The sequence below is a fragment of the Epinephelus moara genome, chromosome 15 (assembly GCF_006386435.1).
Source record: "Epinephelus moara isolate mb chromosome 15, YSFRI_EMoa_1.0, whole genome shotgun sequence".
Taxonomy (NCBI): domain Eukaryota; kingdom Metazoa; phylum Chordata; class Actinopteri; order Perciformes; family Serranidae; genus Epinephelus; species Epinephelus moara.
In genome coordinates, this window is record NC_065520.1 from 6233402 (window position 1) to 6247684 (window position 14283).

The 14283-nt window shown below is 42.2% G+C and overlaps 2 protein-coding genes across 3 annotated transcripts in view; both read left to right on the forward strand.

Annotated features, from left to right (window-relative positions):
• The window catches only part of LOC126401856 (OX-2 membrane glycoprotein-like), a 15325-nt gene extending 13345 nt beyond the window's left edge, over positions 1-1980 (forward strand). Inside the window, exon 4 of the mRNA XM_050063373.1 lies at positions 1018-1980. Coding sequence (XP_049919330.1) covers positions 1018-1037 — 20 coding nt within the window. The 3' untranslated portion in view covers positions 1038-1980. The remainder of the gene's footprint in view (positions 1-1017) is intronic.
• An 818-nt stretch (positions 1981-2798) lies between these two features.
• The window catches only part of LOC126402015 (OX-2 membrane glycoprotein-like), a 17398-nt gene continuing 5913 nt past the window's right edge, over positions 2799-14283 (forward strand). Inside the window, exons 1-7 of one of the 2 annotated variants that reach the window (XM_050063654.1) lie at positions 2799-2891; positions 4421-4503; positions 4650-4751; positions 5518-5841; positions 6206-6535; positions 8986-9270; positions 11280-11381. In XM_050063654.1, the coding sequence (XP_049919611.1) occupies positions 4682-4751; positions 5518-5841; positions 6206-6535; positions 8986-9270; positions 11280-11381 (1111 nt within the window). In that variant the 5' untranslated portion in view covers positions 2799-2891; positions 4421-4503; positions 4650-4681. Of the gene's footprint in view, positions 2900-4420; positions 4504-4649; positions 4752-5517; positions 5842-6205; positions 6536-8985; positions 9271-11279; positions 11382-14283 lie in introns of both variants that reach the window. The other variant, XM_050063653.1, reaches the window with a different exon arrangement.

A 14283-nucleotide genomic window follows, 5' to 3' on the forward strand; every position in this document is an offset into this window, starting at 1 on the left:
ACATCTATTTGTATCTTGACTCAACAGCATTCAGTGACTTTATTTCAGCTACAAATGTAGTAAATGTAAAGACACTGAAATCCTGCACCATTGCTCACTCAGAAATATTAACATAGGCTATAATCCCCAATATTAGGCTGTAGGAATTATGTTCCGTCAGTGCGACCAATGACATCAGTGATAGAGATCATTAGTCATTGATACTACGTGTCTAAAGCTTCATACCGATTTTTTAAATTTAAATAATTAGACCTACACATTATGTGCAATAAACATTTGGGAGCTGCTCTAACAGACTGACAGTCCGATCCTTGTGCACAGTGTTATAAAAAGTAATAAATATAAAAAGGACAGAGATTTGATTCTGAGCTGAGGGTGAATTCTCGCTGTGTAATATTTGAATGTAAAGACAAAAACTGATGTCCAAAGAAATGATTGATGTGCATAAATTCAGTAACTTAAGACAGTCCTGAGTAACAAATTAATATCCAGCAGGATTTAGACTGTGACAGACGGTAAATCTCCGCTAATGAATGCGCTTCAATACAAGCTTTGAGACGGACTGAATGAATGAGGAAATGAAACAGCGTGTAAGAGGGAAGAGACAGAGAAAAACTCAGGGTAGACAGAGAAAAACTCAGGGTTTATTGAAGAAAACCTGCCAGCGAACAGGTTAGGTTCACAGACTCTGTTGCCATGGTGATTGACTCAGAGTTTGATTTACCTCTCTTTCTGGAACTGAAAACCCTCATTTCAGGGTTAATATACTTTAATATACTTTCTGGAATACCCCTCTGGACACCACAAAGAACAACCACATACACTGAAGAGTAAGAAACTTTATTCATTTTTCACTTTCATCTGTACCTCCCTAACTTATGTGTTAACATATTTATGAAGTCAACCACAATGCACTGTACTCTTCATGGACCTTTGTGTATTCATAGTCAGCATGTTTGTCATCACTGTTGTTCAGAGTGATTTGGAAACTGACTAATATCTTATTTTTATCTGAAGGTCCAAAACATCTTTACTGATTCAAGAGAACAAGGTGCGTAAGAAGAGGTCTCCTGGGAAAAAGAAAGAAAATGGCTTCCCAAAAGAATCATCTCTGAGAGCAGGGTGTCAGCGACAGCAGCTTTTACCATAGCCACAGGACTGTTAAACCAAAACAGAGGAACTAGAAGAAAGCAGCTCCCTGGAGCTTCAACAGTCACATGTAGAGCTCTGAAGCAGGTAACTTCACTCTAACTCAGAGTCACAGTGACTGCAACACAGTGCAACAGTAAAGCTTTGATTCAAACTAATCTAACAGGCAGATGACCAGAATACAAGCTGGTGTGTTTTGATGACAACAAGGAAATGTCCTGTGAGGTTATAGCGCCATCTAGTGTGCTTTGTGAGGAGGAAGACGTTCACATGAGCCCAAGTGTGTGCACATAGCACATTTGTAAATAACTATAACTGTATGCAGCTATAAAGTTTAATTTACAGCTAACATATTAAATAACACACATGATGTTATATTCTGCATAATATTTTCTATGTTTGCACTCATATGTTTCTGCACTTGATGTGCTGTGCAGTATGTCCAAGGGGTTTCTAATGATCTAATGTTTTAGATAATTATTCTCTGACTGTTTATGTAAATTTATTTTTGTTTTGTTTATAAAACAAGTGTGTTAATGTCACGAGAGATTTGGCATCTGTGCACTACACATTTTGTTGCCTCTGATTCTTACTTATGACAGGTGTTTGTCCAGTGATGTACAGTATGTCTCTGGGTAGTTATAACTGAAAAAATATGAGTGTTTAGAAAGTCTTTTCACTGCACCAACCTGCCACAAAGAACTTTGAGTCAATAACACTTGATGGAGAAATGAAATGATTTAGCCACACAATTATTCTCTGCCATGATCTTTTAATGTAAATATTTTGTCATATCTGAAAAAGTCTTACAGCAATTCACTGTTATATATGTATGTATAAATGTATACATAATTTTATGACTGCTTATTTTTGTATTGTTTTTTATATAAATTGAAATATGGCAAAGATGTTTACAGGGGACTACGGATTCTAAAAACAACAGCCATTCTTCCATTTTTTTTTTTATAATGCTGCTATTAAACAAAATGTAATAATTGAAAGCGCAGCCATTCTTGGTTTCCATAGGGGCCTGTATGTATACTGAGGGTAAGGTCTCTAGATCACATGCTATTGCACTGGGATGCCATATTAAACCACGTCTGTCTGTAACACTTGCAAGGACGCAGGACGAGGAGTAGTTTGGTCTATGGAAGATACTGCACGTCTGCAGATGTGGAACAGAACACATCAAATGGCAACAGTCTGCAGCACAGAAACACTAAGGTTTTATTCCAGTTTAGTTCATATGACAGAGAGTGGCTTCATAACCAAACTGCAGGGCCACATCCAAGTCAAAACAAAACTATGTCATACATATTATATATAGGCTTTGGCTCATTTAAAAAGGACTACATGTGAAAACATCCTCAAGTGGGCCTGATTGGACCCTATGGCGGTCGGTTCTGGCCCATGGGCCACATGTTTGACACCCCTGGTTTGAAGCCATATGAGCTGTAAAAAGGAAACTGTGGTGACTTATGAGAAGCAATACTCTAACTAGCAAATCATATGTGATGTTTTTCATTCAATGCATTGGATATCTGCTGCAGATTTTCAGCAGCACGTGCACAAAATGGCCACCGGAGGTCCTGCTTTCCTTTAATTTACCCGAAGAAGAGTTGAGGGTGTTTGCGGCAGCAGGAAACTCAGCTCAGTTCAGTCGTGGTTAAATGTGGGAAGCATGGATCCCTCTGCTGCAGTCTCACTTTACCTGTAACACAGCAGACAGTGGACTTTGATTTGTGAGTGGGTGAGTTTGATGTCTTTTATTGTGAAAAGCTCTATTTCAGTTGCAGCGAAATTTGTTATAGCCTAAATAACATGAAGTTTTAGTAACTGTAGTCTCTCTTACTCAAACTAGGAATGTCAACACACCTAAATTAGTCTGACTTTAAATGTTAAAACTCTTCAGGACCTGCCTATAAAGATATGAATATTTTAAAACTTGTAACTTCTTTGAGAGAAGTTTTGCTCTCTTATAATAAACTCAAATACCTGTATCATTGAGCTACACTAGAAAATAAGTTTAAATTGATGAACATGCAACTTAATTTTTACTTGTTGCACCTTTTTTTTTATAAACATTTCTGAAGCATAGTTGGTATTTTGTCTGTAGGAAACACTTTTTTTACTCTATTTTTGGGTAAAATTGTCATGTTCTTCTATGTGTACCTTTTTAATGAATTTATTTTTATTTCCATGTAGGAAACCTGCCCAAAGAAAGATTTACATCCACAAAAAATGGCTTAATTATGTGGGGAGGGAACCCTAAATGTGGGAAAGGTGTTCAGTTTTATGCTTTCTTTCCTCAGCAATCTGTTTAAGAAATCTCACATAACATCTCTCTGTTACTTGAGACTGAACCAGCTGTGGGTAAAATGTCCAGTGCACATGTGGATTTAGGGCCGGTTTCTAGGATCCAGGTTGGCAGCCTGGTTTCAGTCCGCCTTTTGGCGAACATGAAGTACTCAGCTGTCCTGACTGTGACCCGTATACCTTCCTGAGGTTCCAACTGCTGGTGTTTCACATTAAAAGCCTGAGGTTTTGTAGTGGAAAAGTGGTTTAACTGTTGCCCAACAGGAGCAGGCTGTATGTTTGAAGCCAGATGGTTGGCACTGTCAATGAGCTCAGAATGCCCATAAAGCTCTGAGGTCTGGACCTGCTCTGTCCTGTGGTTTTTTAGGTGGTTGGGCTGAGTCTGATCAAAGGTGGGTTTGTGTCTGATCCCTGCTGTTTGCACCTTTTTGTCCAGGATATAGAGAAGTGACTTGAGAGGATATTTACAGCAGCACCTTTCCAAAACATACCTACTGCTGGGCTCGGCTGGTGTCTGCACACACCCTTACACACAAACTTACTCATGCTGTGATCACCTAATCCCTCTTTATCACTTCCTGCATCATCATCCGACCACTGTAATTTCTTTGCGGTTGGCTCTCAGGTATAGATTTTGAAATCTCGAGGTTGACACGGTCTAGACATCAAAGTGTGGCAGCTTGTTTTGCTGCTGGATGATTGTGGGTTTACTGCACAGGGTGTGCATGCTGTGTATTAACATATAAAACCTCCAGTAGACCCCAGGTGATGTTTCTTGAATCAGCAGCTGCTGTTGTTGATGCTTACACGTTGTATTACCATGGCAACTCATGTCCCAAAGCTGCAAAAAAAGTGTGTATTTCTTTCCCTTGTAAGCAAAGAGTAATCTCTTCTGATGCTGAGACGATGCTGTCATTGCTCATGTCATCCTCTGGCTTCATGTTTCCCATTACAGCACACAGTGTGTCAGTAAGATGCAGCTACGACTGTGCTGACCGACAGCAGCTCAACAAGTCACAACACTGGACAGCTGACGAGGTACGTCTGCATCGCAGTTTCTCCGCTCACACTTGTTTCATCATTTCTGATAGCTTTATTTTTATGTAACCACAAGCTAGTTGTGGGGCCAGGTTGTGGTTGAGGTTGTTTGAGCGCTCTGACAGTGTTTGTGTTTGCAACTGCAGCGTGTGAGTTGGTAACTCAGCCTCAGTGTGCCATGGGTGGACCTGCCCTGCCCCTGTGTCTGCTGCTCTGGATAGTAGGAGCGGATGTTTCCAGGGCGCAAGGTATGATCTGGATTAGATTAGGGAATAATCTGACTTTAGTGGGTTCAGTTTCTCTGCTGTTAATAATTATTTTGGCAGCGGTGGGAAGTAAGTACATTTACTTAAAGGTCCAGTGTGTAGGATTTAGAGGCAGATATTGGCTGAAATAGAATATAATATAGGTTTTCTTTAATGTATGATCACCTGAAAATAAGAATCGCTTCAGCAGCCAACACTGATAGCCCCTCCGCAACTGGCAGCATAAAAAAACATGAAACTGCTTTGTTCAGTGTTTTTACGGGTTTAAATCACCTGGTCCGTTTGTTTTGGAGAGGAAGAGACCTCTGCGGATGATTCGGCTCTCGCAAAAAACCTCCTGAACAATGAACACTGAAGGAAATCTAACCGGGAGAAGTTTCAGCTGGTTGCAATCCGTAATTCTCACCACTAGATGCCACTAAATCTCCCTAAATCTCACACACTGTTCCTTTAAGAATGGATCTTAATAATACTTTCCGCTACTTAAAATTTCAACTACATTACCTTTTCGAAAGAAATATTGTATTTTTTACCCACTGTGTTTATCAGGCAGGGACCTGAAAGATTTACTTAAAAGACATATCAGTGTATTGTTACAGATAGAGCCAGTGGTTTCCGACTATTTCTGGCTTGTGAGTTCTTGCAAAAAATCAGCGTCTAGTTGGGGCTCCTTGTAATGGAGTTTCTTATGTTGTTGAATGTGGCACTTTTACTTATTTCTGGTCTGAAATCTGGTCTCTGAACTCAGGTCAGGTCATAGCTCCAGCCAGTCTCAATGTAGAGGTGGGTCGTTCCCTGCTGCTCGGCTGCAACGTCACCACGGAAGCAGGCAACACAGTCCGGCAAGTGCGCTGGCTCAACAGGCACAAGAAGGTCGTCCTGGCGTACGAGCAAAGCCAGCCAATCCGCGTCAGCCATCAAGGACCCAACGTGGAGCTCACCGCCTCCAACAACGATGCCAGCTACATCACCATCAAGAGGGTGCGGCCTGATGACGAGGGCTGCTACCTTTGCATCTTTGATGTTTACCCCGCGGGTTCGCTGGAAGGCAGGACGTGCATCAGCGTCACTGGTCAGTCTGGAATTTTGGATAAGCAGTTTTCAGTGCTGCAGCTCACATTTGAACCTTTGTTCTTATTTGCCACAGAGACAATTTAGGGTCACAGAGGGTGTTTGTTTTACTTGCTAGACCCCTGATGAGACAGGAAGTAGTAGGCTACAGTCTGAACCTGCAGACCACCCAGCTAGCCTTCCTGTTGTTTCTATTAAATGTGCATACACACACCTTTATTACACCCTCTCCTCTTTTTATCCCAGCTCCTGCACACTACAGCACTCCTCATTTTGACGCCAGCAGAAATAAATCCACACACAGCCAACACACAATCATCTCTGTTGACTTGGTATTAATATCATGAGCATCTCTTTCGTTACAGGTAAAGTGCGCCTGGAGGGCAACAAGACGGCCGTGAGCGGGAAGCCGGCCACCCTGTCCTGCTGGTACAGCCTCCCTGAGAAGGTCCAGCAGGTGCTGTGGAGGAAGACGGCTGAGCAGGGTGACACCACCAAGGTGGCCGCCTTCGCCAAGCGCGGCCACCAGTTCATAGAGGAGCAGTACAAAGGTCGGGTGACCTTGAGCCAAACTCTGGGCGACACTCAGCTGACCATTCAGGCGGTCAGGACGGAAGATGAGGCCTGCTACACCTGCGAGTTTCACACGTACCCAGATGGCACCAGAAGTGACATCGCCTGCCTCTCTGTTTATGGTGAGTGACTGTGCACTCTTTCCTCATTGTTAATCACACCGCATATGAGCCAGAATTTCAAGTGTGAATGTAACTGAGTGTATGCATGGCAGGTTGGTGTTTTCAGTTTGTAGATTAGGATGCTTTATTTAGATCCTTTAATTAGTCTTTGACATGTTTAAGTGGTGAAGTGCCCCTTTAGCCTTGCCAGGTGATGCAATCACAAACGAATGGTCATGTTTGATGAAGCTGTTTTGGAACCCATGACTGATGTTCGGTATTTCCAGGCATTGTTCTAAACCAGTCTTATGAAGATAGACCAATGTTGAGACGTTTCCGTTCATTCCACTCCTCCTTACTGTCATTTACTGAAAAAAATGGTGCGACTAGGGTGTTAATATCAGACGAACTCCAAGCTTTGAGCTTCCCAGATGTGTTCATCAAACTGATGGTACTATCCAGGGTTAACGGTGCATGATCCAGCATCTAAAAACGTGACATATTACCAAAGATATACAGGTTTATGATTTAAAGGAATACTTCAACCCCCCAATGATGTTTTGTGTATCAATTACTCACCCCATGTTAGGCTGAATTTGTGAAGAACACTTTGTTTTTCTTGCATGCCTCTGGTAAAAGAAGAATCCAAAACCAGAAAAAATCTTGATGAATTAAAGTCGGAGGGGTCCACGCTTAACAGCTGCAAAACTACATCAAACATCCATTTACGTACTCTCACACAACTCGTGCAGTATAATCCGAGTCTCATTTGTCAAGTCATTCAAAACAAATGCATTTTGGCTAAAACGTTACTCTTTAAAACCAAACTGAAAATGAAATGTATCCATGCTCTCTTCAAAGCCAGACTCCATTGACAAAAACAGCAATTTTACCTCGCTGAACACAGGAGCTGCTGGTCTACCACTGCCTCGATCAGTTAGTTTGTTTGTGTTACTGTGGGACTTTACTGAATCAGAACTAACCCTTTTAAAACACCAAAGTAAAATAAGACAAAAAACTAACTGGTTGAGGCAGAAGCAGATCAGAAGCTCCTGTGTTCAGTGAGGTAAAATTAGTTGTTTTTTCAAAGGAGTCTGGCTTTGAAGAGAGCATGGATAAGTTTCACGGTCAGTGTAGTTCTCCATCGGAAATGGGTGTCTGTTTGGGAAGTACTGAGCATACAACTGGATAAATGAGACTTGGATTATTGATTGTTTGGTCGATTTTTATTTGTGTCATGCACACTTACATGTGCCCCACCCTCATGGGTTTACAAGACACCATTACAATGACATAGCAGTAACAATCAAAAGTTTAACTACTCAGTCCAGAAACAGAATAATCTGCCTTCTATCCCAGGACAGGAGAAACTCAAATAACCCCAAATAAAGTCCTTTAACAGGGAAAAATGGAAGAATCCTCAGGAAGAGCAACTGAGGAGGGATCCCAAGTGTTATGTACAGTACTGTACCACAGCATTTATAGCCAAAGCTAGTTTCCAATGGCTGTCCTCTATTGGCCTTTATACAGATACACAAAAGTCAGTAAGAAAATGCACCAAAAAGCAATATTAAACTGTGTTAGACTAATACATTTGTATTTTTATTTTTAGGGAGCATCAAAGCGAAGCAGTAGAGTTCAGGCTGAATAAACTGGACAGCATTGGGATTATTTTTCAAGTGATCTTGACTTGGAGATATACTGTAGGCTGAGAGGAAGTGAGTGCTACTGTGTGTGTGTGTCTGTGTGTGTCAGACATAGCTCAGGAAAGGGAAGCGCCGTGTATAAACAGACCCCGAGGTGAGAGTTTCTAGTGGGTCATTAAAAGACGTGTCCCTCGCCAACACTCCTTTTCCCCTCTCAAGGTGGCTACTGTGCCAGCGAGGTGTAAACCACAAAGAGCGTAACCTTTCTCCGACTTTTAGAAGTCGTAAGCAAATGTTCCAGGAGTGTGAGTGGCTGCTGATCCTCCTCCATGTGTGTGTGTTTTTGGAGTGATAGTGTTTGCAGAGGGAGGGGTGTCACTGAGGGGAGAGGGGTGATTAATTTGGGAGAAAGCCCAGGGGGATGAGTGGCTCACTGTTTCCCTAGACACAAGGCCTCAGTGTGTGTCCTTCTCCCTGCTCTGCTAAACAAGCTTTGTCTCAACTGACAGGAGATCCAGACACAACCACACAGAGTTAGTAAAAGCTGCTCTGCCTCTGTTCCCTGGCGGCCCGTCGGAGGACAACTTGTGTCATTGTGTCCGCGGGGGAAAGAGATTGACAGGCGATGTGCTCTGTCTCTCCATCTCCATTATAAAGGCAGAGGAACAGAACTCTGCTTTCTGTCGTCTGTGATTGGCAGCTTCAGACAGAATACAGAACGGCTGCCACAGTGTCACAAAGAAAAACAATGTTTGCTCAATTTACTGAAGAAAAAAGTAAATCATATTTACAAGCAGCCACTAAACACAATCTTTCTCTCCCCAGTTTTACCCAAACCAGAGGTGAGCCATGTGACCTCGTCCTCAGGAGTCACTGAGGCAAACTGCACCGCCCAGTCCCGACCTGCAGCAGAGATCATGTGGAACGTTGGCGGGGAGAACCGAACACTCGGACCGCCTATTTCAACCTCTTACGAGCAGGGTGACGGCACAACCGTAGTGACAAGTACGCTGGTATTCCAATCGGGGCTGCTCAGTGACCTGTCTGTCAAGTGCATTGTGCACCACCCGGGTCTGGAGAAACCTCTGACACTGTCCCTCAACAAAAACGGTGAGGAACTTAGTCCTTGATCCTGTTTCAGTGGGGTGTTTTTTTATTGGATTAAATGTTGTCAGGTTTTCGTGATTGACCAATTAACCTACACTGGTACATCTCATGTCTTATTATAGTACTGCAGTTAGAAATCTAATCCACCTCACTGATCAACAGCCTTATCGTAAAGGCCCTGCACACAAGTGTTTCCACATTTTCCCGGTAGTTGAACCTTGACCTTGAAGTTTAAATGGAGGTGTGCTGGAAATGAATGTGAGAAATAAGAACAGTTTTTATGCCCCTGCACCAGTGAGGTTGTCCATCAGTCCGTCCATCTGTGCGTCCCATTCTCGTGAACACGATATCTCAAGAACGGCTTCAGGGAATTTCTTCAAATTTGGCACAAACCTCCACTTGAACTCAATGATAAACTAATTCAAATTTGGTGGTGAAAAGCCAAGGTCCTTGTGACCTTTGCGTCCATCTCATTCTCATGAAAGTGATATCTCCAGAAGGCCTTGAGGGAATTCCCTTAAATTTGTCACGAACGTCAACTTGGACTCAACCATGAACTGATTACGTTTCGGTGGTCAAAGGTCACTGTGACCTGGTCAGTCTCGTGAACATGATATCCCAAGAGCGCCTTGAGGGAATTTCCTCAAATTTGGCATGAATGTCCACTTGGACTCAACAATGAACTGATTGGAATTTGGTAGACAAAGGTCACGGTCACTGTGACCTTGCATCCGTCTCATTCTCATGAAAACAATTTCTCCAAAAGGCCTTGAGGAAGTTTCCTCAAATTTGGCATGAACATCCACTTTGACTTAACAATGAACTGATTAGACTTTGGTGGTCAAAGGTCACTGTGACCTGGTCAGTCTCATTCTCGTGTAAACAATGTCCCAAGATCGCCTTGAGGGAATTTACTTAAATTTGGCGCAAACGTCCACTTGGACTAAAAAATATACTGATTAGATTTTAGTGGTCAAAGGTCACTCATTCTTGTGAGCACAATAACCCAAGAACACATTGATGGATTTTCTTTGAATTTGGCACAAACCTCCACTTGGACTCTATGATTAAGTGATTGGATTTTGGTGTTCAAAGTTCAAGGTCACTGTGACCTTGCATCTTCATGCATCTCATTCTCATGAAAGAAATTTCTCCAGAAAGCCTTGAGGGAGTGTCCTCAAATTTGGCACAAATGTCTCCTTGGACTCAACAATGACTTGATTAGGTGTTATTGGTCAAACGTCCCTGTGACTTCACAAAACATGTTTTTGACCATAACTCAATAATTCGTACACTAATTCTGACAAAATTTCACATAAATGTCTGATAGGATGAAGTGATGACACTTTATATTCAAAAAGTCAAAGGTCAACTTCACGGTGACATCATAATGTATGTAATGGATGTAAACTGCAACTTCACTGGTTGGTGGTGGCAAACAACCATGAGGCAATATTTCTTAGACAGATTGTAAGGAAAATGTCACTCAGCATAGGTGCAATGGTGCTCTTTGTAGTACAACAACTTAAAATTGTTAATGGATAAAATTTAGACATAAAAACTTGTCAAAGCAAGCGAAATTAAGTTTAACCACAAAAAACCCCTGCAATTAACTAGGTGGACTTATAGTGGACTCATAGTGTTTTGTTCATGATATCTGAACTCAGATTATGTGTTGCAGCAGCACGAGCAAAAGGCCAGAAGTAAAAGTACCTACCAATGCTGTCTCGAAACGTTTCCAAACTGTGTAGAAACCAGTTATATTTGCCATCTTTTGGGAGCTGAGGTGCAGCAGAAAGAAGCCTTTTGTTTTCCACATGTGTGTATTCTCAGCTATTTTAGTCACGGGTAACTGTGGCTGCTTTGATGGGGTCCTGAATCCTGTAATGTCGTGGTGTATGAGAGGGATTATTTTGCTCATAAAGTCTTTATGCTCCGACCACGTCACCTAACATATTTAGTCCAGATGTCATAAAACATAAACAGTGTTTAAATGTAAGTATGTGTTACAGTGGGTCCGGCCATGGTCATCCTCCTTTCAGTGTGCGGTGTGGCAGCGGTCCTCCTCCTGTGTCTCTGTGTTTGTCTCTGCAAGTGCTTCATCTGCACTGACGGTGAGTCCCAGCTTCACTTCCCACAGCAGTTTACCCCTTCAAGCCACATTCACTCATCCTAAATGACTTAACAAAATGTATTTCTGTTAACATTTGTTGAAACACAATTGAATTGATTGAATCAATCTAAAACAGAAAACAGTGCTGGTGAAGCAACAGTCTGCAGCAGCTTTATGCACCAAGGTCATGCGTGGTTTCCCAAAGGCATTCTCGGAAGTGCACAGGCTGGTTGCAAAAGACTAAATTACAGCATGTCATCAAAAATAATGCAACTGCTGTTATAAGAGTATGTGAAGGTGGATGTTTACTTTTAAGGCTGGTAGGAGTTCAGGAAAACGTGGGTGAGGAAAGTGAATGACAAGCACTTTGCGCAGTTCAGCAGCAGACTGAGGTGTAACTGTAAAAACAGGCAGAGAATTTTGAGATAATACGTCTTTTCTACGGGCTTTTCTTTAGTGCAGGATCCCTGTCATGGAGGAAAGCCCTAAGCCGATATGCAGCACATTGTTTGTCCTGTGGCCTGCTGTGCTGGCCAAGTTTTGAGAGCTCTTGTCATTGTAGTGATTATGGTGAAGTAGTCACATTTCTTCTGGTTACATAAACATCCTGACACACCAAAACAACCCCAGAGAACTTGAGCAAAGACTGACTGATTAAACACTTAAAAGTTGTACTTAAAGCTGCTGTAGGCTGTGTTTTTATATTAACAATCGATCACATGACTGGGAGAACATGAAAAGGGTTGCTCACAGTGACCCCACAGAGAATTATCACCCAGCTCTGCAGTTCCTCTCAGCTTTGCAGAGCATTTCAGCAGAGTTTAGCTCATTGCTTCGATATTCCGGGCTGTGTTGGTTCATTCTCACTGCTCTCATCAGCGTCATTGCCAGGTGCACCAGTGAAAAATCCTATCCTACCAAACAAGACAAATGTAACAACTATCTGATAAACACAATGGTGCATTTAGAGCCAGATATTGCTCTCAGGAGTTGGTGGAGACCAAAACAGAGCTAAAATAGGGTAAATATTGGACTTGTGTTCGTCGGGTGGATGAATGCTAATGTTGCTCCATATCTGCTGGATGTGTGAATAAGCAGCTGATATGTTCTCATTGGCAATGTGGCAAGTCAAGTTAATTTATATAGCATATTACATACAAGTATACATTAGGAAAAAAAAAAAGTAAAAACAGGCAAAGATCATGCATGATAAAAATATATAGGATAAACACACATAAGAGGATAAGAAGGTATTACTATGAAAAGTGAATGATCAAATGTTATGGATGAACTCGTTGAAGGACATTGGGATGTATTTATCACTGACAGTGTTTCGTTTTTTACACTTATCAGGTCCTACTGATCCCAAATAGCTAGGAGAAATTAAAATGCATTGCAACATTGGAGAAAGTGAATATGGTGATGATGGTACAGGGTGGAACATTTCTCAGAAAAACACTCACAAGGTCAACTAACAGGGCTCAGCGTGACTTTCCACACAGAGGTGTCGTGCTTAGTCATGTGTGATCAACACTCCCTTGACTCCTGATAACACCTTTCCCACAATCCTCTCTGGGTGTCACGGACACAGTGCGGTGCCAGCGTAATGTGGCGTGTGGACCTCTGCCCATTTCCCCCTTATCATAAATTTTCTGCCCACCGAGGAGAGACAGGGAAAACCAAAATTATCGCGGCAGTGACTGAGGCTTTGGCTGATGTTGGCGCTTGTGTCAGCCAAACTAAAGTCGTAAAGGAAGAAAAACAAAAGTGGGAGCTGATGAGTCAAGGTCAGGACGATCCCACGGCAACTCTCGATTTGGGTCTAATGTTGTAAGGTTTTTGTGTCACATGAGGCAACCAGAGTCATCCAATGATTATAGTTGATGTTTTTGACATAAAAAGTCACAGATTCTTCCAGAGCAATGCATTTCCTAAATAACAGAGATTAATGAGTTTCCTTGTCCTTCAGCTCCTCCTCGTCTTTGTTTTCTTGCGTGATAAGAAAGCAGAGGGCATGTACGCCCATTTTCATCCTGCCTTAAAGATGGAAACCAACTGACACATTGCTTTAATTCCTGCTTTCTTCGTCACCTCATTTTGTCAAGCTCCAAAACCAACATTCGCCCACATGGGTCGCACACAACAAAGGCCTCAATCATGCAATTGATTTAAGACTGTTTGTCTTTCTCACATCTTTAGCTCATGAGACAGTCAGGGACAGTCTCCTAAACACTGTACTTGCATGTGATTGATGGTGTTGTGTTGCACCAGAAGCATCTGTGGAATATTTTAGATAGATTGCAGCTGGGTCGGTGCAAAAATAGATTTTTCTCAGGGAAGAAAAAGCTCCAGTTTGCTTGCAACGTTCCACATTACTTGAAAGTATTCCCTTATTTCCAACTCCCTGGATCCTGAGCAGAATAACAAGTGGTTGTGCTGATTGTTGCGAGTTAGCAGCCAGAAGAAAAGACCCTCTTTCTCTGTCTAATCCCTTTGACTGTGGTGGGGGGAGACATTATGAGCCTGGAGGAGGGAGCAGTGACAAGGAGGAACAGTGCCCAAAGTTGAGAAGCTGCCCAGCTGATAACAACACTCGACTGTACAGACGTGTACGTACTGTATTTCCCAGTCTTGGCTCGGCTGAGATGTGCCAGGAATACAGGCTTTTACTGTGATGTGATTCAGACTGCAGTTTAAGGGACGAGAGCTGTGTCCTTTTTTAGACCTGACCTCATTGATCTTGACATATTTTTAAGGCTTTTTATTACATCACACACAACGACTGCTTCCAGAGACTATTCTGTGAATATTACTCACACACTGGACAACGACGGGCATTCACATCTCTGGTCTCACTGGGTATGAGTGATCCAGTGTGTTAACTTGAACATTTGCATCAAATT